The following is a 26,080-nucleotide window of genomic DNA, read 5'->3' as shown; positions in this document are numbered from 1 at the left end:
ACCCACTAATTCAGTTAGCCTTTTCAATCCATTGTATTATTCTTAGGCCAGCTTCATTCTGCATTAAATCCACTGCAGAAAGCTAAATTGAACGCAAAAAATCAGACTTGATCCAGGCTTCCTTTTGTTCAAAGATAGAGACCAAAAGTCCTCTGGTGCTGCCACACACTTTCATCACCAATTTATAGAAACCGACAGTGTAAGGGAAAAGCAATGAAAGTCATTGTTTTGGGACTTCAAAGCATCTCTGTGTCAAGGGAAGGAAATCCTTTCAGTCAGCAGGGTTGTCCCTATAGTCCGCAGGTGGGTGAAAAGTTATACAGGGACAGAAGAGCCCTAAGCTAGAGATATATTAGTTATATTCTGAAGAGAAAAGGGTGAAAGCTTGGTGTGGGATAATATAAATATTTTAATAAACATTTCCATCATTACCTTATAATACGTTATTTTGGTCAAAATCCAATATACAAGGTAAAGTTCATATTGGCACAAAATACAAAAAGTACCTTAAAAATTTATAATCACCACAAACCATCTTAATATATTGATCAACATTAATTTTAGTTCATTTAAAGAGTTTAAAGGTTGAGGGGGAAATAAAAACATGCTAAGTTTTTTAGCAGAATTATTTGCAAAATATAAATACAAACAAGTCAAGAATAATTTTTACTGAGTTTCTCTGAAAAAATGTTCTATGACTATGGATTACCATATTTATATTTGATATGCTTATTATTTAATAAAATGCTCTTTTAATGTTAAGAATTTGGTAATAAGTGTTTAGGATTATAAAGAACCAGTAGAAATTAAAAGACACCAAAAACCAAGTCAAATATTTAAACAAATCATGATTTACCTTAGTGTCATGTTCCGAGCTCTCAGCTACAGCTTTCTGGGCAGCACCAGAGAGTGAATTTGCCACCTGTGGCTGAACTTCTAGGAGCTGCTTTAACTTCAAGTCCACCAACTTAGCATTTTGTTCTGTTAAATATTATAAATGACAGAGTAAGTTGCATTTAAATCTGTGTACTGTCAATGTAGGGGAGACTACAAAATACTCTACTTCAAAAGTACTCTACTTCAAAAATAAATGCCAGCAGTGTTGTGAACAGACATATGCAGCACTTTTTTGATAAAGATAGAGATATATACTATATAACCATAGTATAACTGAGTGATATATTTAGTTACATTGATTATATTCTTTAAAAGAAATTTTAGGGTCTGGGGGAATAGATCAAAAGGGTGGAGCACATAGCTTGCATTCAAAAAATGCTGATTTTGAGCCCTGTTACTTTTTTTTCCTTTTTGGGCCACACCCAGTGATGCTCAGGGGTTATTTCTGGCTCTGCACTCAGGAATTACTCCTGGAGGTGCTTGGGGGACTATATGGGATGCCAGGGATTGAACTCGGGTGGGCCATGTACAAGGAAAATGCCCTACCCACTATACTACCACTCCGGCCCCGCCCTGTTACTTTTTGATGCTCTTCCCCACTGAGCCACTGGTGTGGCTGATGACCCCCAGCACTGCTAGGTGGAGCAAAAATGAATCTCAGGACTGAGCACTTTACAGGTAGGCCTGAATTTCTGGGCCAAAATATCTCCAAGTGTACCCACTATGCCCTGGAGCAGTGCTGGGGAGGCTCTTATAAATATTCTTAGAACTGTAGCAATGGCACAGGGGTCAGACCTCAGGTATAAATCCCTGGCACCACTGGCTCCCCAAGCATCACTGTGCAGGCCGGGAGGCATCCAAGTTCTCACCACTAGAGCCCTGAAAGTCCCTAGCACTGTCAGGTTTAGCTTAAGTGGCCTAAGCAAGCTCTGGAGTGTGGTTCTGGAGGTTGCCTGAAATGCAGGGCTTACAAAGCACTCCACCCTCTGAACAGTCTGGCCCAGATGGCCCGTCTCCTCCAGAGTGGCCTCAGGCTTCTCCCTTCTAAGAACTGCTTGGGCAGCTTCCTCCAAAAAACTGTTTTATTTCCATACAACTGACGAATAACCTAGTGAAGGTTTAAGGTGCAAAATGTGTTAATTAGATACACTTATATATTGTAACTGATTATATGTAACACTGGTTAACACTTCCATTATCTTATGTAAATTTTTTTTTGGGTGTAGTGGGAAAAACTTAGATCTAGTCTTCGAGCACACATACACACTTTCTTCCCCTCATCGGCTTACTTAAAGAATATAATCAGTATAGCCAGGCAACATAGGTTACTTACAATGCTTACCTGAGAGCCTAAGCCTATTTGTAATGTTCATAATTCAAAAATATAATGGTATGTTACACATAAGCTACCAAAAACTAGCCATTTAAAAAGAGACAAATTTGATTCTAAAATATTTCAGTTTCAATTTCTTTAACATATTAAACTTATGTTACCATGCTAAACTAAGCTCTTACATGATCTTAGAGAATGGCTAGACAATGTTCATGTGTCATCTTATATACTCATTTCTGAAACAGTGTATAATTTAATAAAAACCTATTTAAGCAGAATACAGTAAAGATCACATTTGTAGAATATATTAAGTATGGGTAGAAATTTGAAATAAAATATCTGTAATTAAAAATTTTTTCAAATTATTACTGGAAGTACATTAATCTTTGATAAAATAGTTAAGCAAATGGAGATAATTCTAAACAAATTCAAAGCAACTCTTTAATAAAATCATTGTAGAATACAGGCCAACCATTTGGTAAATGATATTTTTCATTAAGATTAATAAGTATTCTAATTATAAGATTCTTAATAAATGCTATTATCATTACTTTCATGCAAATTGGTCAGTTTATATTGCCAGGCTTCTCTTTTAAACAGTATCTGATGAACTATGGTCAAATCAAGATAGAGATTAAACAATTTATTATTAAAACATTATGACTTTTATATACATATTAGAAAAGGAATTTTGGGGAAAATAAAGCAAGGATAAAAATCATAATAAGTGTTCTGTACTTCCAGATTCCAGTTTATATTCTTATTTCTCATTTATTTCTTGCCATAAAAAAAACACAGTTGGAACTGGAATGTCTATATACATGCCAATGTTCACTGACATGCAGCAGAGTAGTAAACAATATTATTTGTTAATTCCAAAAACATGAAGAATGAAATGTGTTTTCTCTTTTTACACATAAAGTAGGAAGAGAATTTTTGGAAAAGACCAGTCAAGTCTGTAGGGCCTACTATTAATGTATTAAGCATCAGTCGATCAATCTACCTATTATTAAGCATCCCACAAAGTTGCTATTAGTGAAACTAAAAAATTTTTCTCACTTTCCTTAGGAAATGGCTAATATCTCTTGTCATCATAATCTACTATTAAAATTAGGAAGAGTACATTCTTTCTTATGACGGATTTTACACTTCCATAGATAGAATGTTAGTGCTTCAGTTCTGTACTTATTAGTACCCAGACAGTATAGGGATATTACTGGCTTCTGATAAAGCCTTCACAGCTGTTGGGGGGATGGTGGGCAAGCAATAATGAAAATATTTTTGTTAAAAGAAAAATCAAACTTACGCAAATCACACTGTTTTAAACAGAAACAGGTAGACGGCTGTTCTAATTTTAGGTAGCAAAGTTTTCCCCTTAAATATCAGTATTCTCTTGAACTTGCACAATTTAAATATATTGATATCCATTTGGTAAAAGTCTAATTTTTTTTACTAGACCATGAAATGACTGTAGATGAAAGGGCAGGGTTTTTCTCAGGTGCTCCCTAGGGTGAGCAAGATCCTGCTAGATGATTTATTAAAGAAATAACAGTCTGATTTCAAAACACAGGCAGAAACAATATAGGGGTTATATGGTGTTGCAGGGGCATGCCAGGTTTGGGAAGAAAATGCTTGCTTCACTCCTTTTAGCTTTTAACAGGAAAAGATATATATTAGGGACACACCCCTCCCTGTCTTTAAATAGATGAGCAAAGACATTTTTCTGTCACAAGACATCAATTTAATAAACATTTATGGAATCCTCAGGTATACAAAGCTTTGGACTGCTACCTGCTGCTGACTTACAATGGCAATTCATATGGAACACTCACCTATTAAAAAATAATGCCAGTATGTATCTTTATATGTATTTAAAATAATATTTGTATCTTCACATAGCAGTATGTATCTTTATATATATGATTAAATAATCACTTAGTTCAGTTGCAAATGTGACACTGAAGCAATAATTATAAATATGAGATCAACAGTCTAAATAAGCCATTTGAAAGCCACTTGGCTTTCAAAGCATATTACTTTAATCAATTACTATGTATATATCATTTATCAGAAATAATATTTAAGTAAAGCAAGCACAGCATTTATGAAACAATGCAAATATGACTTCCAATTCTAAGCCACAATTAAAAAAATCTGATCCACAATTTAGAATTACATTTTAAGTATTCCATAGATAGCTTATCTATATTCTATCACATCATGCCAACATATTTAGGCTGAGATGGAAACCAATTATTCAATTTCTACAAACTGTCTCATGTAACATAAAATATGACAATGGATCTTAGTAATAAGAGAACACAAAGTACAATTTGCAACTTGAACTTCAATAATAATTTTAACATAAAATCTAAAAACAAAACAATAAAATTAATGGAAAATTGATCTAGCCAAATGATTTGTGAGGAAATAAAATGTAATTAAATTATAAAAACAACTCATCACTACTGGATAGATAATAACAAAAAATATAACCATCGAAATTGCCATGCAACAGGACGCAAAATATTTATAACTTGGAATTACCAGGAATATCAAGGTCATTTTCTAAGTTAGTAAGTTCATCTCCACCTCCCACAACAAAGCCTCCAGGAATCTCCTCGTTAGTATCTATCTCAATATTATCATTTTCATCTGTAGGAACATGTAGCAATAATGTTAGTATATTATTTCTATTGTATATTGTTAACCAAAACACTAAAAAGAACCCAGTATTTTAGCAACACATTTAAATTCATATCTAACAGAGAAAAGCAAGTGAAATCAATTTTTCACTATTATGTAAATTAACATTTATGTATTACATTCATGTCATTTTCATTCATATGTCAAACATGAACTGTCACATCAAAGAAAATGGAAAGTTTTTTGACAATTTGCCACACACCACCTACAAATCACTGACTTCATTGGTTCTTATATTTTTAAAACATAATCATCAATTGTTTCTAATATCACAACAAAAATAAAGTTAGTCTGGTAACAGAACCATCAAATATTTCTACATTTTACTTTTTTGGTGTTATTGTTTTTGAGACAAAAGTGGTTGTACTCAGGAGAGCATATGTGATGCTGAAGATCAGCTAAAATGCAAGGCAAGCACCAAGTACCCAACCTATTGTACTATTCCTCCAGCCCTACATTATAAATTTTTATCATTTATTAGATATAATTATAAGTGAATATAAACTTACAAATATATTTGAATTATTTATATGAAGACAAATACTTTTGAACTATCAATGAAGTACTACTATTCTAATATTACAAATTAAGAGATAAGATTGAGACTAGAACAGAGAGTACCAATAGGTAATAGAAAGCTCAGAATCAAAACCGCACATTTTAGAAGACCTAGGCTGGCAAAAACTTGATATTCAAAATTAAATATATGGGAATGAGAAAGCCTTATTATACTATTTGTTATACAAACAGTAAAATATTCTAGATCACAATTAGTTGGATCTGTTGTACATTAAATATTTATATTATAGGCTAAGGAGATAGCCCTACATACTTTGAATGCTGGAGCCCAGGTTGAACCCACAATACCGTCTGTCCCTCAAGCACTGCTAGGAGTAACCCCTGAGCAACATAAACACTGCTGGGTCTGGCCCCTTTACAAAAACAAGCAATTTCTATTATGTATTTTTTCCCTTTCTACACCTAGTAACAAAATTTCATTTGGAAAAAGCACAGCAATAAGTTGACTTTGCATTATGTTTTACTATTGACAGGCAGCATACTTTTGTCAAAATATTTATTATTATTATTATTTTTTGGCCACATCTGGCTGTCAGGGATCCCTGGCAGTGCTTGTAGGACCATATGCAGTGCAGTGTCAGAGATGGTATGTTGGCTGGCCACAGGCAAGGCGAACATTTTGCCTGCTGTACTCTCTGGTCCTCACAAAATTATTTATCTAGTACTTACAGATATATTGCTGCATTTTTTTATTGAACACCTTTTTATTAGTAATAAGGTATTACTGTATCACTGTCATCCCACTGTTCATCAATTTACTTGAGCGGGCACCAGTAACGTCTCCACTCATCCCAGCCCTGAGATTTTAGCAGCCTCTCCTTAACTGTCTTTCCCAAGATTGGAAGCTCTTGATTCAGGGTCAGGAGAATGAGACCAGTTACTGTTACTGTTTTTGGCAAATTGAATACGCTGCGGGGAGCTTGCCAGGCTCTGCCGTGCAGGTGAGACACACTCAGTAGCTTGCTGGGCTCTCTGAGAGGCATGTACATATGATTAGAACCTAATGTGCTGAAAACTTTTGGCACACAGGTTTTGGTGGCTGAAAACTCTAGGTCTTCTTGGAGTCAGGATGGGCAGTCTGCCCCACCTCTCCGAACTTCCAGAAGTCCCAGAAGCCATGCCCACAAATCACCTTTTTCCAGACTCATGAATAAATCTCTAAGAAGACCAACTAGCCACTAGTTGATCTGGACATCTGCTCCTGGCTGAGACCTCCAGGGGACATCAGAAGGGAGTGGGCCAGCTCCCACCCTACCAAAGCCCGGGCAGCTTTACCCACACCCCAAAGCTGCCACCAGGCGTCCAGCCAGACTGCCCCATGAAATATTCTGGATTTTCTGGAGCGACATCTCCAAATTCTGCAATACTGACATACTAGTAGCAGTGTTCCTTTCCCACCACCAGTAATAAGGTATTCTCAAAACTTTACCTAATTGAGAAATTTCAGAATTTTATAGCTTTGGTTTTATATTCAACATCTGTGATATTCCTTTCTACCACTGAATTTGATTTGAGGCTTCCTCAGCAAACATTTGCTATAAACATTAATATGAACAATAGTTTACATTTATTGGAGAATTCCCATTAATCTTATGCTATGTGTTTTTTAAAAAATTATTATTATTATTAGTTATTCTGGGCCACACCCAATGGTGTGCAGGACTTCTGGGTAAGTCATTTATCTTTAAAATATGGGGTGGAGGTTTGGGTCACACCTGCAGGTGCTCAGGTGGACTTCTAGTCACAGGATGAGGAATTACTCCTCACGTTGTTCAGGGTATTAAATAACGTGGTGTTGGGGATCCAGATTGGGCGATGGCAAAGCAAATACCTCGAACCCTATACCATCTCCAGCCCGTAACTCTTACTCTTCATAAGGGCAATACACACTTAGTGGAGCTGGTAGGGAGTGAGAAAGGTAATGCCTGTGGCTCACTAGTTGATCAGGGGATGTAAAGTGTGGTTATGCCGGGGGTCATGCACATGGCAGATTTACCACTTAAAATTTCGCCCTGGCCTCTGTTACAAGCCATTTAGGAAAAAAATTAGAAAAAATTTTAAAAGATTGAGAAATAGCACCGAGGGAAAACACAGAAAAATGCTGTCAAATCTCTTTAGGCATTATTTTTGGCTACATTATTGAATTATAATCAATTGAGAGATATTTTCTTTCTTCTTTTTTCTAGTTGTGGGCCACATCTGGCACTACGCAGGAACTATTTCTCACTCTTCACTCAGGACTGACCCCTGCTTACGCTTGGGGGGGACCATATATGGTGCCAGGAATAAAACCAGGGTTGGCTGCTTGAGAGGCAAGTGGCACTGCTTCTATTTATACTATCTAGTGTTGGGTTTTGTTTAAGGAGATACTGTCTAATCACTAAGCTCAGCACAAATATTAGACTAATTCTATCCAAGTCAGCATCTTCAATTTAACTATTATGAATTTCCTCTAATTCTGTAGTGCACATAAGCAAATGAACAAATATTTACTAAATACTGTGCTCAGACACTTCATATTACTGTTAGAAACAGTTTACTATTAATACTTTTGAGAAGTCAATCTGATTCCATTTATTATTAATGATCATCCTTTAACTCTAGAAAAAACGTGTAAAATTCAAGTCAAGAAATTTCTACTCTAAACTACCTATAATTTGTAAAATAGTTCTAGATATTAAAGATATATCATGTTCATAAGGCATTTATTCTGACCTGAAATTATATATATTCAGGGTCGAGAAAGATAGGGTGGCAGGTTGGGTACTTGCCTTTTACATGGCTGACCCAGGTTCGATCCCTGGAACTGTATAAGATCTCCTGAGGGCTATCTGAGTGGAGTGATCCCTGTGAACCTCGAGCATCACTGGGTATGGCCCCCAAACCAAAATTATCAAAGTAACTATGATAATATGTGGGAGAAAGAAATGAGCTTGATAGGGATAGGATAAATTTAAAGGAGGAAAAGATTCCTCCTTGTAAATAGTATCAGGAATTGTTCATTGGAAACACAGCCTTTCAACTGGATCATGACAGCTATGTAAGATTTCAAGAGGTACAATTTGAGGGAGGACATTAAGGCATGAAAGAGTAGGTAATTTTAAAAGAACGGTGCAAAGTTCTATTTGACTCAAACATACTTGAAAGGGAAAAGACGGGAGGTAAGAGTTGAGGGCAACTGCAGAGAGCTCCAAAGGGCAGAATAACGAGTTTAACTTTTATGTGGGAGGTATGGAGAGACACTGGTGTTCTAACCTAATCAACTTCTACTTAAGAGAAGTCTACAGAAGCATGTGTCATACTGTAATCATCTGTGATACATGCATAAAATAATTGGTATTAATAAAGATACCAAAGCTACTGTCTTTTAAATGATTGTAAGTTCACTATTATTCCATAAACTATTTCTTGCTTATATTCTTATAAGCCTTCTTAAATGAAAGAACTGATGGTTTGGGGAGACATTGTCCTTCAAATTAAATTGCTGATCTAGATGTGAGACTAAAGAACAGAAAGCCTAGAGGCAGAAAATACAGGTTCGAGGTTACTGTAGCCCCTCGTTGAGGGGTATAGAGAGTTCAGTTCAGGCTAAAAAAAAATGGAGTATGTATGATACGATTTGAAAACAATTTGGATATTGGGTGTTTGGAGGAATACCATGAGAGTTAGAGGGAAGCAGATGTCAACACTGATTCTGAAAATGGAGAGCAAAGCTATGAAGAGAGTGGAGTCTGGAAATAAGGCTGATAAGAATACTGTTAAGTACCAGGAGCATGCAGAAAAACCATAGTCCTTCTTTTATTACCTGTTTATACAGAGTACTGGGTTCCAGGGTGATATTAAGGAGGTGTCATTCATTTTCTTTTCTACCTAAATGAAATCTCTATACTCACAGTAATGTCAAGTGGATTAACTGAATTTATGGGTAACCTCAGATTAAAAGATTATTATTTGAATAAAAATGACAACGAGATACCATCTCACACCACTGAGAATAGTGTATCAATATCAAAAAGACTGAAAATAATCAGTGTTGGTAGGGATGTAGTGAAAAAGGAACCCTCATTTTTGGAAATCTTGACTTGTTCAGCTCCTATGAAAAAGAAACCATTAAGATTTCTCAAAGAAGTAAGAACATATTTTCCATATAACCCGGTGATTTCACTTCTTGGTATCTACTCCCGCAAAAAATAAAAACATTAATTCAAAAAGATATATGCATACTTATGTTCACTGCAGTGAAAAGATGAAACCATTTTCTTCAGATGGAACTGGAGAGCATTATTTTGCTCATAGCTTACTTCTGACTCTGTGCTCACAGGTCACTCCTGATGGTGCTAGGGGGATCATATATGGAGCTGCAGATCGAACCTGGATCAGACTTGGCCACATGAAAGACAAATGCTCTCTCTGTCCCCTGGAGGGGATCATGTTAAATGAAATGTCAGAGGAAAGACAAATACTGAATTCTTTCACTCATTTATTGTGTACAGAACAAAACATGGAGAGAGGAGCTCCTGAACTCAGCAAAGTTCCAGATCTCACCCTAGGTATCACTTCTTCACCCAGTAGTCTCAGTATCCTATCTTATATTCCTTCTGGAGTAATAGCGCAGCAGGGAGGGCTCTTGCCTTGCATGCAGCTGACCCGGGTTCAATTCCTCTGCTCCTCTCAGAGATCCCGGCAAGCTATTAAGAGTATTTCGCCTGCACAGCAGAGCCTGGCAAGCTACCCCTGGTGTATTTGATATGCCAAAAATAGTAACAAGTCTCACAATGGAGACGTTACTGGTGCTTGCTCGAGCAAATCGATGAGCAACGGGATGACAGTGACAGTGAGAGAGGAACAAAACAAGAGAATGGGTAGTATCAAATAATGACAATACTTGGTTTAGAGATTACAAATTGAGATTACCAAGCATTGGTGGATTTTGCGGAAAGGAAGAATAGGATTAGAAGTTACATATCACCAATGGTGAAGGTCTTGAACATTGGTGATGGTGAAGGTGAATTAACTTTGAATCTCAAAACCATAAAAGTTATTAATATTATAACTCTGTTACCTACGCCTGCATTTTCCGACCGGGTGCTCACAGGATATTCCAAGGGGCCACAGGTGGAGACTATATAAATGGGAATCGTATGCCACTACAGGGTCAGAAAGTAAGGAAGGGGACCACAGGAAGGAAACAAGGGGGGGGGGAACCATATTCAGAAAAAGGTTGAGAAATACTGACCTAAAATTGAATAAAATTTTTTTAAAAAATCACTATTTTGGAAGGAAGCAGACACAGTCTCCTACATACTCAGATCTTCAGAAGAATGAATTCCCACTATTTCCATTCACTAACTTCTACTTGCTGTAAGTAAAATAATAAAAGTAATGTAGGAACACATTCTTATGGACAACATTAAAAAAATTTTCTGTTCATGTGAACTGCAAGAAAAGTATACTGCTTTATATAGCAGAAGCAAAATTGCCAATTTAAAGAAAAATGGCCCTAACTTAACTCAAAGTGATAAACTATAGAATGGATACATATATAATATCTCAACTATACCATGTAATATGTAATGATACATAATATACTATCTTAAAGTAATATAGAGGTCTTCCTTGCATATATCCTTAGATAATTAACAAAAATTTAACATTTGGCAAAATAAAAATTTAATTCCCAAAACAGAAATTCAAGTCATATGCTCTGACCATGATTTTACACAACTGAAAATGAGAACACCAATTTGTCCCCAAATACTCACACCCTGCCAAGACCAGTACAATAGAAGATTGTTAATTTTTATGGCCATACCCAGTGGTGCTCAGGGCTTACCACTGTTCCTGGGTCACTCCTGGTGACACTCAGGGGACCATTATATGATTCTGGGGATAGAACCTGGAACAGCCACTTACAAGGCAAGTGCCTTACCTATTATACTATCTCTCTAGCCCCAATAATGAGGAATTTAAAATGAGACCATTATAAAGACAAAATGATGCAGATGCTTGAATACATGGTCATACATAATCCAGAATACCTTCCATGTATATTCATTCTGTAGCTACTACAACACTGAAAATATCTCAACTCAAATTTACTAAATCTCCTTTTGTCACTGAACATGGCTGCTTCCTAAGAATAAGAAAAAGAGAGCTTTCAGGTAGGTATAAGTACTGAATCTGATTAGCAACCACGTTCAGTATATTCCCCAAGCTGAGCTCTTACTAGTTCAGCTCTTGATTAAGCTGTCTTCTTTTTCTTTCTGGACCACTGCTTCAAAAACCACTCTGCTTGTTCTCTATCTAGGAAAGTCCACCTGTGTTTCTCTCACTCTGTTTCTGATTCAGACTTGATGATGCCCACTAGACACTGGAAAAACAAACACTAATTTGTATTAGAGTCAGAGGGAAGTGTTAGAGGAAATCAGGGTTAATTAGTGAAACTAGGAAATTAGTGCTAGATGGATACACTCTTTTCCCTGACCAACTTTCTCTCTTTCTTTCCCTCCCCCCCACCCCGCACCCCCTTTTCCCTCTTCACTTGGTAATGCTCAGCAGTTAGACTTGCCTTTCCACTTAGGATTCACTCCTGGTCGTGCTTGGGGGACACCATATGGGATGCCAAAAATCGAACCTGGGTTGGCTGCATGAAAAGCAGTTGCCCAAATCACTTTTAATTTGTAATGCACAAGTCAGCATGAGAGCAAAATCTAGCCCACTACCTTATGGAATAAATAACAAGAACACCGTTCATTCGCATATTGCTCAAGGCTGTTTTCAGGCTTCAAGGGCAGAGTTGGGTAATTAGGACGAGAAACCATATGGCCAGCAAAGCCTAAAATATTTACTCTGGCCCTTGCCAGGAAATCTACCAAACCTTGGTCAAATTTATGGATGCAGTGCTTAGTAGACAAATGTGTATATAAGAATGGTGGCATTTCAGGCAGGAATCCTATTTTCTTCCTTGTCTTAAAGATCTATTTCAACAATCCCAGTCTCAAGATCTTCATTTAATTCAGTATACAGATTACCTAGTCGTATCTATATACCTAAATGAAGACAAGCCAATATTTTCATTGAGGAGAGGAAACAGGTCTGTTCCATTTGTCATAACTCTGAACAAGCGCCTGCCATCTTGCCACGTGATGGCTTCCAATATCAAAGACATGCTGAGCCCTTTGGGAGAAATGGATCCCGGTCTCTCTGGTATCCCCTTAGGGATTAGCCTAGACCAGAGGTTTGTCAACTCCCAGTCCACAAACTGGTATCAGTAACCAGATATAAAAAAAATGAAAACCACTTGCTAGACTCTAGCAGACCCACCAAAATCATCTTCATTTCATCTGATTTCCCCCTATTTTAGTCTATACATCTATGCTAGCTCCATAAGTCCAAAGAGCACTCCACCCCCCCTTTCTTCCCCACCACCCCCTTTTAAAAATTTTACTTTGTTGACTGCTGAAAATGCCAAAATCAGATCGTCACTACTCCAGTTACTGAATAGGGAAAATAGCCACTGGACTGTGCTACTGATAAAATCTCCCCAACCTACTGCATCACCCTGATTCTCTTGGAAATATTTCAACTAGTCCTAGATGAATCTCAACTAGGGTTTTATTACAAAGACCAATGATAAGGCTGACCATTATACATCATTCAACTTTAAAAATTCTTAGTTTTCCCAGAATTTATTCTTACCTATTCACCACTGGAAAAGAAAATTTTGAGAGTTACTGAATACCTTTTAGCCTATTACTACTGCTCTGCCTGAGTGAGCGACGCCACAGAAAGATGGCATTAGTAACTCTAGGGCAATCTATCAAAAGGGTCGACAATGAGGCTTCTGGGGCTGGAGCAATAGTACAGCGGCGAGGGCATTTGCTTTGCATGCGATGGACCTAGGTTCAATCCCTGACCTCCCATATGGTCCTCCAAGCACCATCAGGAGTAATTCCTGAGCTCAGAGCCAGGAGTAACCTCTGAGCATCGCTGGGTGTTACCCAAAAACCAAAAAAAAAAAAAAGAAGAAAAATGAGGCTTCTGCTATCTTAAAATAGGGGAATAGAATAGAGGCAAAGAATTTTTAAACTTACTTATAGTATCATTCATCATAATATGAATAATCTTATTATAAGTGGGAGAAAATTATCATAGCAATATATGAATGTGGCTTTGAGTAGTTATTAATGCTACTTTTAATACTATTGTAGTAGATTATAAAAACTGTAATAAAAATTCTACATGATAGGAATTGAAAAGGTAAAACAATGGATTGAACTTAAGATTTGAGCATCTTGAGAAGAACAGAGGGAGATACATAGCTTTGGGGAAAGAAGTTTTCAAATTTATAGAATAAATCCACACCACGAGGACTGGGTGAAGAAAAGAGCCCAGAAGCCTTAATAGAGAATACCGTCAAATTCATAGAATAGAAAGTTTTATGTGGCAACTTTAGTTGGAATTCTTTTAAAAAATTCATCTTTCAACATAACTAAGTAGTTAAAAAGAAAAGATGCGACTTTTAGTTTACTTTGAAGAAGCTTATCACTGACCTAGAATGAGTTTTCCTTATGTCAGTCATCTAAGGTCTGATTTGAGCCCTCACTTGTCTACTCTTCAGGATCATTCTAGCATCCTAAAATTAACTCAGGACAAGTATCTGGAATTTTGGGGTAGAAAAACAGGTTAAATAGCTTTGAAATTTATAAAAACAAACAAACAAAACAAACAAACAAACAAACAAACAAAAAAAACAAGGGCCAGAGAGATAGTAAAGGGATTAAGGCACTGGTCTTGCATCCTGCCAATACTGGAAATGACAGTGTCCCCGAGACCCGGCAGTGTTACTGAGTACAGAGTCAGCCTTTGAGCACTGCTTAGAGATGTGGCATCTGAAGAGCCCCCAAAATTAAAAAATAAAACAAAAATAAACAATACAAAACAAATAAAACCCATAAAAAACTATGGCCTCTTGAATAACTCCTTTTTTTTTTTTTGTCACACCCAGCGATGCACAAGGGTTACTCCTGGCTCTGCACTCAGGAATCACCCCTGGCAGTGCTCAGGGGACCATATGGGATGCTGGGACTCAAACCCCGGTCTACTGCATAAAAGGCAAACGCCCTACCTGCTGTGCTATCTGTGCTATTGCTCCAGCCCCCTTGAATAACTCCTTTTAAGTAAAAAAATTTGAAGTTAAAAGATGCCCAAATTCAGGCTTGAGAAGCAAAATAAAAATTCTCTTTAATGTAGTCCAACATCAAATTTAGAATAATTTATGCAGATATTAAAGAGACCTTCTTAGTATAAGAAGGCTAAGAAGAAACTAACATGGAAGTTATTTAAAACTCTTATGCGTTAGGTTATAATGCCAAGAACATTATTAAAGCTACTTTTAAAATATCTAGTTCAAAGACTCACCACTACCAGAAATTATGACTAAGATGTTGAGGGTTTGATTGCATTTTGCTCCCTGATAATACAATTAACAAAATACTTGATTGCATTTTACTATTAATAAAATTAACATGTAATTATTATAAAGCAAAATTGGGAATAATTTTCCTTTCTAAAGAATAATTTAATAAAGTACTTCTTAAACTTTTAGAAATTAAGTCAGAAGGCTGATTTGGAAAACAACAGTTACTTTATTGTTCTTCCTCTCAGATTTTGGGAAACAAATCAGTAAGTTAGAAACTTTATGTGTCTGATGCAACATTTTGAAGTAAGAGTAAAAACCTGTAAAAGGTCCACTGCGGATTTCTGGGTTGTCTGTAGAATATGATACAAGATTCTTTAACTCACCTCCAGATGCCTTTGACCTTTCTTTCAACTTTTCTGCAGCCATTTCACCATAGCTGGGAAGTTCTGACATCTTCACTCCAGATCGAGCTTCTGCTATTAGCTGACGAGCTCGCTCTCTCAGCTGCCGACGTCGCTCTTCATCTTGCTGCTAAGATATATTGAACAGTTGCCAACTCAGTAATTGACAGAAATGCAATTTCATTTTCAATCTGATCATCATGATAGTAACTGGTTTACAGCATGGTGCTTGGCCCACATTATAAATAGGATGCTCTATATCAGTTGGATGTCACATCATTTTAAAAAGACATACTAAAATCAGATTTTTAAAAATAACACAAATTATTATATTAAAAAGTCTTAAACATTCACTAGCTTTTAAAGATTGCTTGACTAAACGTTACTTCTATACAGAAGAAATGTTTAATGCATATAATCAAAAAAACTATTATTAAAATCATCAAACTGGGGCCAGAAATGTAGCTCAGTGGTAGAGTACATATCTTGCATCAGTGAAGCTATGTTTGATGTTTAATCCCGAGCAACACTCTCTCTCTCTCTCTGTCTCTTAGGCTTATAGGGAAAAGTCATAAATTTAAAAAAAAATTTTCAATTCTATATTTTTGTTCATTCATTTTTAGGGTACACTTGACAGTGTGTGTGTGGGGGGCTACTCCTAGCTTGGTGCTTGGAATTTTCTCCTGGCAGTGCTCAGAGGACCATGTGGTGCTAGGAAATCAAGCCCTGAGCTTTCAACACACAATGCATGCTTTCCAGTCCTTTGAATTATCGTCCCTCCCCTTGCTGTAATACCATTTTTTTTTTAAAGAATAGAATTAAATTTGCTATGTTTTCATAAAGGCCTTAAGCACTGGCTGAGAGATGTGCTGAAAACAAAAAAATGCTGTTATAGCTTGTTGATCAAATACAGTTAATGGTATTTTTTTTTTAGTTAATGGTATTTTTATGGGGTTGGAGTAGGAATGGAATTAGTAAATTACAGTTATTACTGTTGGTAGTTTTTAAAACAAGAACTGGGAAAATGATATACTAGCCACATTCCTACTCCCTCTCTCCAGATGAACACTGAGAAGAAAAAGTATTAAACTGAACGAGTTAGAGATAAGGGCCAGGAGGATTGCACCATGGCTTGGAAATCAGCCTCACATGCTGGGGAAAAGGCAGCTGGGATAAAGGACCACTAAGTAAATAATGGTTGGAGGGATTGCTTGGGATGGGAGATGTGTGCTGAAAGTAGACTATGGACCAAACATGATGGCCTCTGAGTACCTGTATTGTAAACCATAACACCCAAAACGAGAGAGAGAGTAAGAGGAAAATGCCTCTTACTCTCGGGGGGGGTGGGGGTAGGAGGGATTCTGGGAACATTGGTGAAGGAGAATGAGCACTGGTGGAGGGATGGGTGTGGATCGTTGTATGAATGAAACGTAATCTGAAAATTTCTAAGTCTGTAACTGTATCTTATGGTGATTCAATAAAAAGAAAATTACATATGCACACTTTTTCATTGCAATGCTTTGTATAATCACCAAGATTTGTAAACAAATGTGAAACTATGAATGAACTGATCAAGAAGTTGTGGTATCCACACAATGGAATGTAATTAAATATCAAATCATAAAAAATAAAAACTACAGAGATTTTAGTTTTTATCTACAAAAAGTTACTATAAATAAAAAAATCAGAGTGAAACAGCTTTATAAAGTTTATAAAAATAAAGTATCATTATGAAAAAACAAAGTTGAAATAATCTGGCCTTGACCTTTTCAGAGTCATCGCTCCATTTCTCTTAACCTCTACTAAACCTCACATCTATTTACATGAAATTCTTTATTCCATGTAGTTTCATGTACTTGTGGGTTTAAAAATGTCATTTCTTCTTTCTGGAACAATCTCCCAGTTTTTGAAATTGTACTCATTCTTCAAGATTCTATTAAATTCACTAGTCTTCCCCTGCCAATCTTTCCTTTCTTCCCCAACTCATGGAAAAAGTTGTCTTTTCAAGGTTATTATGGTCTTCAAGATGAATATGACTGTTGGTGTGCATGTGCATATTACTACTTAAAAAATAGCAGCTTGCCAACTGGGGACATAAAATAATGCCTTGAATATAATGTAGCCCTATATTCAATATCTGACACCAAAATAGTAAAATACTTGTGCAGCTACATTATAATGCCACCTTCTAAGTAGAACTGAGTTACTAGAAGGCAGAAGCTGTATCTGATTTATCTCTAAATCTCTGCTCCTTAATATGTACCTTGGCACATAATACTCATTTATAAAGATTTTAAATATAAAAGCTACAGAATGGTTCATATTTTTTGAGTTGAACCTGAAGAATGAATATAATTTGTAATCGGTAAATCAACAATTAGGTGGGCTACTGCAGGTGAGATTAGGTGGTAAGAACAGTGCAAAGGCAGAGGCAAAGAAGTAAATTGGGGAAAAAGCACTTAGTATGGTTTTGGTGGGCACAAGGGGAAAAAGCAGAAAGACAAAACAAGAAAGATAAAGCTGGACAACCCTGCTCAAGAGGGAAGAGTAGGGCTGGAGAGACAGTACAGGGGGGTTAAGGTGCTTGCCTTAGATGCGGTGGACTTTGGTTTGATCCCCGGCATAGCAAAGGGCTCTCTGATCACCAATAGACCCCACACCATCTGGTGCGGCCCAAATCCCTTCCTGACTCCCTTCAAGAAAGGGAGTATAATAATTTATATCTATTCTAAAGACAATAAAGGCCAACACCTTGATTGTCATTTTTCTTTTTCTTTCTTCATTTATTTAAAAAGCATAAACAGCCAGAGGTATATTAGAGAAAGATTAATTTGGCAACAGAGCATAAGCTAGGTTGGCACAGAGAGAGCAAGCAGAACCTTCTAATAAACTGATGACCTTCTGTTGATTCAGTGTATAAATTTCATTGATTTGAATCATTATAGCTATTTTTTTTCTGTTTTGGTTTTCAGACTGCACCTAGTGATGCTCAGAGGTTACTCTTGGTTCTGCCCTCAAGGGACCACTCTTGGTGGGGCTCAGGAACCATATGGGATGCCAGAAATAAAACCCAGGTTGGCCACGTTGCAAGGCAAATGCCCTATCTGCTGTACTATTGCTCTAGCCCCTGTAGTAATTGTTGTTTATGATACTGAAATTGCTTCAGTTTGTCTACCAGGTATTTCAAGCTCATCTCTCCATTGTCTACCTTTTAATCTACCCCTATTAATTCTGAAAACTCTTTCATTTCTATCTCAGAATTTATGAAAGGAGTGTCTAAACTTTAGCTCCACTTATGTGGGTAGAAACTATCCTTCAGAATACTGTTCACCAATTTAGAATGGCCCCACTACTAACATTCACTGCTATTTGATTACTCGTTTTTCCATGAGAACATTCTTGATTCTTAAAATTCATCTGTGTTTTAGGTCTGTCTTAGTTTATGCTTATCTGAAATAGATGTTCTTCAGTTTTCTGTTCAGTACCCTCTCTTGTCTTATTGTTTCTTCAGCTGATTTCATATTTCCTGTAAATTCAGCCATCTGTTCTATAGTCATAGCATCTTTACTTTTTCCTAGTATCTTTATTTTCCAACTATCTGGTAACATCTTCCCACCACGTATCTTGACAGCCCCCAAGCCCAATTATTCTTATTCCAAACTCCCTTTTCCTTCTTATGGTTCCTCTTAATTTTTCTATTTTTATTTTCAATGTCATAGTTTTAAGCTTCTGAGTCAGTTTCTTTTTTCCCTCCCCATCTACATCTTATCTTTCTACCTCAACTCTTTCCATTCTGTTTGTTGCCACCCTAGTTCTGTATCTCACTATAGTTTCCCTGCAATATGACAAGAACCTTCTACTTTATGAGTAAGAAAACTTGTTTTTACATCACTTGGAGTAGCTTTTAAGGGGCGAAGGAGTTGACGGGTGACACCCAGTTGTGCTCAGGGCTTATTCCTGACTTTGTGCTCAGGAGTGAGCCCTGGCAGTGGCTCAGGCACCCATATTTCATGTCATGTCAAACCAGCATTTGATTTAATGGAAGACAAGTTCTTTCCCCTGTACTATTTCTCCAGTCTCTGGAATAGGTGGTTTCAGAGTTATAATAATTAGAAACATACTTAATACCACACATATTGCTTCCTAGTTGCACGGAGAAAATCAGAACCAGGTCTTGGGTTAAGACCTTTACTCTAATGATGAATCTTAGCACCATGAACATTGGTTTAGGGGCTAGGGAGATAGTACAGCAGGAAGGGCATCTGCTTTGCACGTGGCCAAGCTGGGTTTGATCCTTGGCACCTGGTACAGTTCCTTGAGCCTGCTAGGAGTGATCTTTGAGTACAGAGCCAGGAGTAAGCCCTGGTGCTGCTAGGTGTGGCTCCCCACCCTCTCTCCTCCAAAGAAAACAAAACAAAACACCAAAACCAATAACACAAAAACCTAACAACAATAACAAAAAAATTGTGTAAATTATACACTGTATAATCTTTCGTTTGTTCTGCTTTTCGGTCACACCTAAAAGTATTCAGAGACTACTCCTAACTTGGCGGTCAGAGGTCACGGTGAATGTGTGTGTGTGAAGGGGGCAGTGGGGAGAATAAAAGGTACTTAACCATTTGCAATATATAATTCAGGGTTAGATGCTGATTTGGACATAGCTATAAAGGACAATTTTGAACTCAGAGAAATCTGTATACATGCACAGATTAATGTATTATAGTAGTATAATACGTTATATTAACATAGTATATAATCAAGTATTAAATGAAGAAAAATATAAATTCACCCCCAAAACTGATCATAATAGTAATGGTTTCATTTTTGTCCTGACAAAACAATACACTATTATATATGTATAGAAGTAATTGAAAGAGTATTTACCAAGTGTCAGAGTTGAGATACCTGGATGTGGAAACATGATATTTTTATTTTCTTTCATTTGTCTTCATTTTCTAATTTCTTATATTCATGTTCTAATTTCCTATATACACAGGGACTACTCTTGTAAAGAAAAGTTATTTTAGGGAATAAAGTGATAGCTCAAATGGTTGAGTACAGGGGGAGACCCAGGTTTTCATCCCTGGCACAACACGGTCCCTGAGTACTGACAGGAGCAGCCCCTGAGCAATATGCTTGGAGAAGTTCCTGAACACTTTTGGGTGTGAGCCAAAAATGCCCTTTAAAAAAATTGACTTGAGAGCTCAAAAAAGAAGACAGCTCAATGGACCAAGCTCATGCTTTGCATGCAAGAGTCCTGGATTCAATCCCTAGTGCCACTTGGTTCTCTAAGCACTGCCAAGTGTGACATCCAAGGACTGGGAGTAGCCCCTGGGCACCACCAGAAAAGGCACCAAAATAAAAACAAAAGTTATTTTATTTTTTTATTATTATTTTTTAAATTTATTTATTTTTAATTAGTGAACCACCGTGAGGGTACAGTTACAGATTTATACACTTTTGTGCTTATGCTTCCCTCATACAAAGTTTGGGAACCCATCCCTTCACCAGTGCCCATTCTCCACCACCAGTAAACCCAGCATCCCTCCCACCCTCCCCAATCCCATCTCCTCCCACCCCACCCTGCCACTGTGGCAGGGCATTCCTTTCTGTTCTCTCTCTCTAATTAGCTGTTGAGGTTTGCAATAAAGGTGCTGAGTGGCCACTGTGCTCAGTCTCTAGCCCTCATTCAGCCCACAACTCCCTTCCCCCACATGGCCTTCGACTACATTATAGTTGGTGATCCCTTCTCTGAGTTGCCCTTTCCCTAGAATGTGAGGTCAGCCTCCAAGCCATGGAGTCAACCTCCTGGTACTTATTTCTACAATTCTTGGGTGTTAGTCTCCCACTCTGTTATTCTATATGCCATAGATGAGTGCAATCTTTCTATATCTGTCTCTCTCTTTTTGACTCAATTCACTTAGCATGAAACTTTTCATGCCGATCCACTTAAGTACAAAATTCATGACCTCCTTTTTTCTAACAGCTGCATAGTATTCCATTGTATAGATGTACCAAAGTTTCCTCAACCAGTCATCTGTTCTAGGGCATTCGGGTTTTTTTCCAGATTCTGGCTATTGTAAACAGTTCTGCGATGAACATATATGTGCAGATGTCATTTCGATTATACTTTTTTGCCTCTCTGGGATATATTCCCAGTAGTGGTATTGCTGGGTCAAATGCGAGCTCAATATCTAATTTTTTGAGAATCGTCCATATTGTTTTCCAGAAGGGCTGAACCAGACGGCATTCCCACCAGCAGTGTAGAAGGGTCCCTTTCTCCCCACACCCTCTCCAACAGCAGTTGCTTTTGTTCTTTTGGATGTGTGCTAGTCTCTGTGGTGTGAGGTGGTATCTCGTGGTTGTTTTGATCTACATCTCTCTGATGATTAGTGATGTAGAGCACTTTTTCATGTGCCTACAAAAGTTATTTTAAAAAGTATTTTGGCTGCTGAGCTAGTGTAAAGAGCTAGTGTGTGTATACCTGCCATGGACGGGGTGCCAGAATGACAGAGCCTCCCAGCACTGCTGGTTTTAACACTTGTGCTCCCAGCAGCACTGGGGACAGACCATTCTCTAAAAACCCAACGCTTCAAAGAAATCAGTAAAAGAGAATTTTGGGAGCCAAGAATAGTACAATGGTTAGGGTGCATGATAGGCTCTACCCCACCATGCATCTTACCTGGGGTTCAATTCCTAGCACCACATAATACCTGAAACATTGATGGGTTAGCCCTGGAGGTTCCTGAATACTGTTAGATGTCGCCCCAGAGGCTCCATGAACACTGTGGATGCTGGAGGGTGGGCATATTGCCCAAGCAGTGCCACATCATCAGGTCCCTGATTTGAACTGAGGAGGTCCCTGGACCTCCTGAATACTACTTCTAGGGATCCTGTCTTTTCTGCCAAAAAAAGTAATCATGGAGGAATACAGAATGAAGCTAGAGCACTAACATTGCATGTGTGAGCCCTGGATTCGATACTAGACAGGAAATAAAACAGTAAATTTTGAAGGGGGAAAAAAAGGAAAGTAAGTGATTTCCTTAAGTGGGTACTGTTTTGTTGTGATAGGGTCAAAGGAAGAGATTAGAAAATATGGAGAATGAAGATTAAAGAACATAAAAATTTTCCATTCACTGTTAATATTCCTGAGCTTAGAAAAATTTAAAAAATATACAGCACTGTAGCACTGTTGTCCTGTTGTTCACTGATTTGCTCGAGACCAGTAACGTCTCTATTATAAGACTTGTTACTGTTTCTGGCATATCGAATAGCCACGGGTAGCTTGCCAGGCTCTGCCGTGCTGGTGGAATACTCTCGGTTGCTTAACCGGGCTCTCCGAGAGGGTTGGAGGAATCGAATGTGGGTCGTCTGTGTGCAAGGCAAACGCCCTACCCGCTGTGTTATTGCTCCAGTCCAACAGAAATATATAGAAAAAAGTTGCTTTGATGACTTTGGTGTTGCCTATTGATATTTATCAAGGTTTTGTGTATATTTTTATATTCATAGTCTCACAAAATTTTTGTCAGTGAGAATATTTAGGTTGAAAGTGTGAAGGTCACACGGCTAGAAATGATGTCAGAGCTAACAGGCCAGCACTGATCTGTCTTACTCCAGATCCCTTGCTCTCACCCAGCAAATGATTCCCAAAGTATCAAATTACATGACCAACTAAGGAAAATTGAGCTTTTACTAAACTTTCATCTTTCAAACTTATGAAAAGTTAAGAGCACTAATAAAAACCATTATATGATATGCCTCAGGCAACTAGGTTTAAGTGAATTTCACTGCATGAATAATAACCTTGCAGAGCTGGAATTTGGTGATTCAGACTAAAATGAAGTGGTCGTAGGTCATCTTAACTGAGTTAAAATGAAATAAATGATTTACATTTCTGAATATAAAGTTGGAACCTTTTTTTTTCTCAAGCTGCCACCTCCTCTTGGCCTTCATTTCTTCTAACAATAATACTCCCATCTGTAAATGTTTCTGAGAGTTTACCAAGAGTACTATTTAAAGTAGGCAATCATTAATAACAGCAACTCTAAATACTAATTAGGGACACTTTATCAATTTCCATGTAAATTGTTTGTTTGTACCTATTTACCCATCATTGTTCTCTATACAATAGGAAAAATGCAAATGAACAAATCAGAATACAGCCCTAAAGGGACTTTCTGTTTATAACCATTAGCCCAGAGGTGTGCTGTAATTCAATTCTCAAGTAGCAAGATTTAGCCTCATTAACAGACTGCAAGGGCAGGTTACAACTCATAAAACCCTACAGTAAACAAAGTTTATGGACACAGCACAAAATCTTGAGCCTGATTGACAGAATTCTAGTTCCCTATCAGATTGCCTTGATTTACTTTTCTACTAATGTCCTAACACCACAGAGACAATTCTGCTTGGGCCTCAAGCTCTCCAGTGGGATGACATATCTGCAGTTATTTGTTTTCTCACCCATTTACTTCCCTTAAGACAAAGAACCAACTGAGAAAATAGAATTTAATTGTTAAGGGCAGAAGGAAAGGCTTGCAACCACTGTAACTGACAATTCAACAAATTTACATTTAGAGGATAGCATTAATTTCCAAATTATAAAATTATTTCATTTTATTTATATATCTGCCATTATCAATTTCTACATCAATATTTTTACAATACAGCAACAAAATGTATGCGGAATTTACTCTAGGGAGACATTATTTGGATTAAAAGGCATAAAATGACCTGAAAGTAAGGACAACAATTATTTCAATGTTTTGTATAGGAGTCAGAACAAATTACCCAAGTATGTAGATAACTATCTGTGATAATTATAGTTTGCCTAAACCTACTCAAGTACAGAAATGTCTTGTGTTTTGACCATCTCTATTTAAAAGACAGAAACTCAAAGCTGTAATAATTTTTTTTATATCTGTTGAAAAAAATTAGTATTTTCACTGTGGTGTAGAGATAACTTGGAAGATATCACCATTAAAAAAAGAAGGTAATGGGGCTGGAGATAGTACAGTGGGTATGGTGCTTGTATTGAATGCAGCCCACCTGGGTTTGATCCCTAATACCCATATGGTCCCTGTCCCCCCCACCTCTAGAAGTGACCCCCTAAGCATAGAGCCAAGAGTAAGCCCTAAGCACAGATGAAAAGGAAGGAAGGAGGAAGGAGGGAGGAAAGAAAGAAAAAGATCATTAGAAAAATTCAATACATAGGATCTTTATATATCTTTCATTTGCCTGCCTATCTGAAAAACCTTAAATAAATTGAAGTAGCTAGGCTTCCTTGTTCACAGAATGGTCTGACGACCTTTCTATGTGTTACTGTTTAGCATAAGACTTAGTTCTGTAGGATAATCTAGGCTTTAAAACTTTTTTTGATTCTGCGGATCAAACCCAGGACCTTATACATGTGACAAAATCCTATCACTGAGCTACACCTCCATCTCCAGGTTAATTTAGCTTTTGTAAGATTATAGTCTTTCAAGGTTTGGTGAGATCAGATTTAGGGATGGATGCATCCCTTTTCATGACCATTTTCTTCAAGTTAATTTTAAGCAAACACCAATACTGTCCCTGTGCAGTATGTTTCCACATATTCGTTACCCCATTTACTAACAATTCGGTGAGGTAATTACTATGACTGATTTGACAGAAACCAAATCTCACTTAAATACACAGCCCAAGGTCAGACATACATGATGTAAATGGTACAATAAGAAATAAAATCTGTCTTACTTCAAAATCTGTGTCTTACTTCAAAGGACTGGTCCTAGGTGGCCATATAACATATTCACAGACTTTTCCCGAGGCCTTACTATTAATGTGATTTATTAAAAACCCAATTTGTTTACTGATATTTGAGCTGTAAAAGTCAGGTTAAATTCCTCCTGTTGCCACTGAATACAAAGAAGGGGGAAAAAATTACCTTCTTTACAGTCCTTTAAAAGTTAAGCTTCAGTCCTTAAATTATTCGACGTCAAAAGTGCTGAATATAGCACCATTAAAGCTTTTCATTCCTCTTTGCAAACATTTCAAGATAAGTCAAAAAGTCATGTTATGATACAAAGTTGTTTATTTTGATATAATGGTTTAAAATATTCAAATATAAAATGTGGATAAGGAAGGACTAACCATTTTGGACATAGGCTGAAAAAAAGTATGTAGTTCTTTCACAGCAAGTCTTCAGATAAGACTTTTTCCTTATAATTCTGAAATAGTCTACAATCTTCCATAGATAGATGCACTAGTAAAACTTGACAATTTAAGAATAAACTCTTCAAGAATAAGTAATGTGATTCCTTGTTTCCTTTCCATAAAAAATGTATTGGTATGCAATTTTTATATTTCACAGTTCACCGACATCTAGGCAAGCTTCCTTCTACTGCTTCAATGGTGCTACTTTTAATTTTATCCTCCTTAGTCGTAGTAATTAAAGTGATCAGCAGTGGCATCCCAGCGGCTCTGACACAGCTACAACCCCTTAGCAGACTTTTGCTTTTAAAAGAAAGGAGAAGAAAAAGACTGGAGTTTCATATCACAGTGAACAAGAAAATCAAGCTTCTCCAATCTTCAACTTTATTCAATTGTTCTTTCAGCAGTCTTTGGATCCTGAGACTGAAAGAAAAATGGCTGCCACGGGGGGGTCCTTTTTATACTTGCTGCAAATGTCACCATCTGACATTACTTTAGCCAAAAAATATGATGTTATGAATTTGTGAAGGTGAATTTGAACATGAAAATGTC

At 37.1% G+C, this 26,080-nt stretch overlaps 1 protein-coding gene across 4 annotated transcripts in view; it reads right to left on the bottom strand.

Moving 5' to 3' along the window:
• EHBP1 (EH domain binding protein 1) overlaps positions 1–26,080 on the bottom strand; it is a 343,876-nt gene that overhangs the window by 55,803 nt on the left and 261,993 nt on the right. For 2 of the 4 annotated variants that reach the window (XM_055119915.1, XM_055119917.1), the window contains 3 exons: positions 15,320–15,464; positions 4,778–4,885; positions 857–981 (listed from right to left, as the gene is read on the bottom strand). In XM_055119915.1, the coding sequence (XP_054975890.1) occupies positions 857–981; positions 4,778–4,885; positions 15,320–15,464 (378 nt within the window). Of the gene's footprint in view, positions 1–856; positions 982–4,777; positions 4,886–15,319; positions 15,468–26,080 lie in introns of all 4 variants that reach the window. The other 2 variants (XM_055119916.1, XM_004609190.2) reach the window with 1 other exon arrangement.

This window comes from Sorex araneus, chromosome X (genome assembly GCF_027595985.1).
Source record: "Sorex araneus isolate mSorAra2 chromosome X, mSorAra2.pri, whole genome shotgun sequence".
In the NCBI taxonomy this organism is placed as follows: domain Eukaryota; kingdom Metazoa; phylum Chordata; class Mammalia; order Eulipotyphla; family Soricidae; genus Sorex; species Sorex araneus.
Note: the sequence above shows the minus strand (reverse complement) of the source record. Positions and strands in the feature narration are given on the sequence as shown.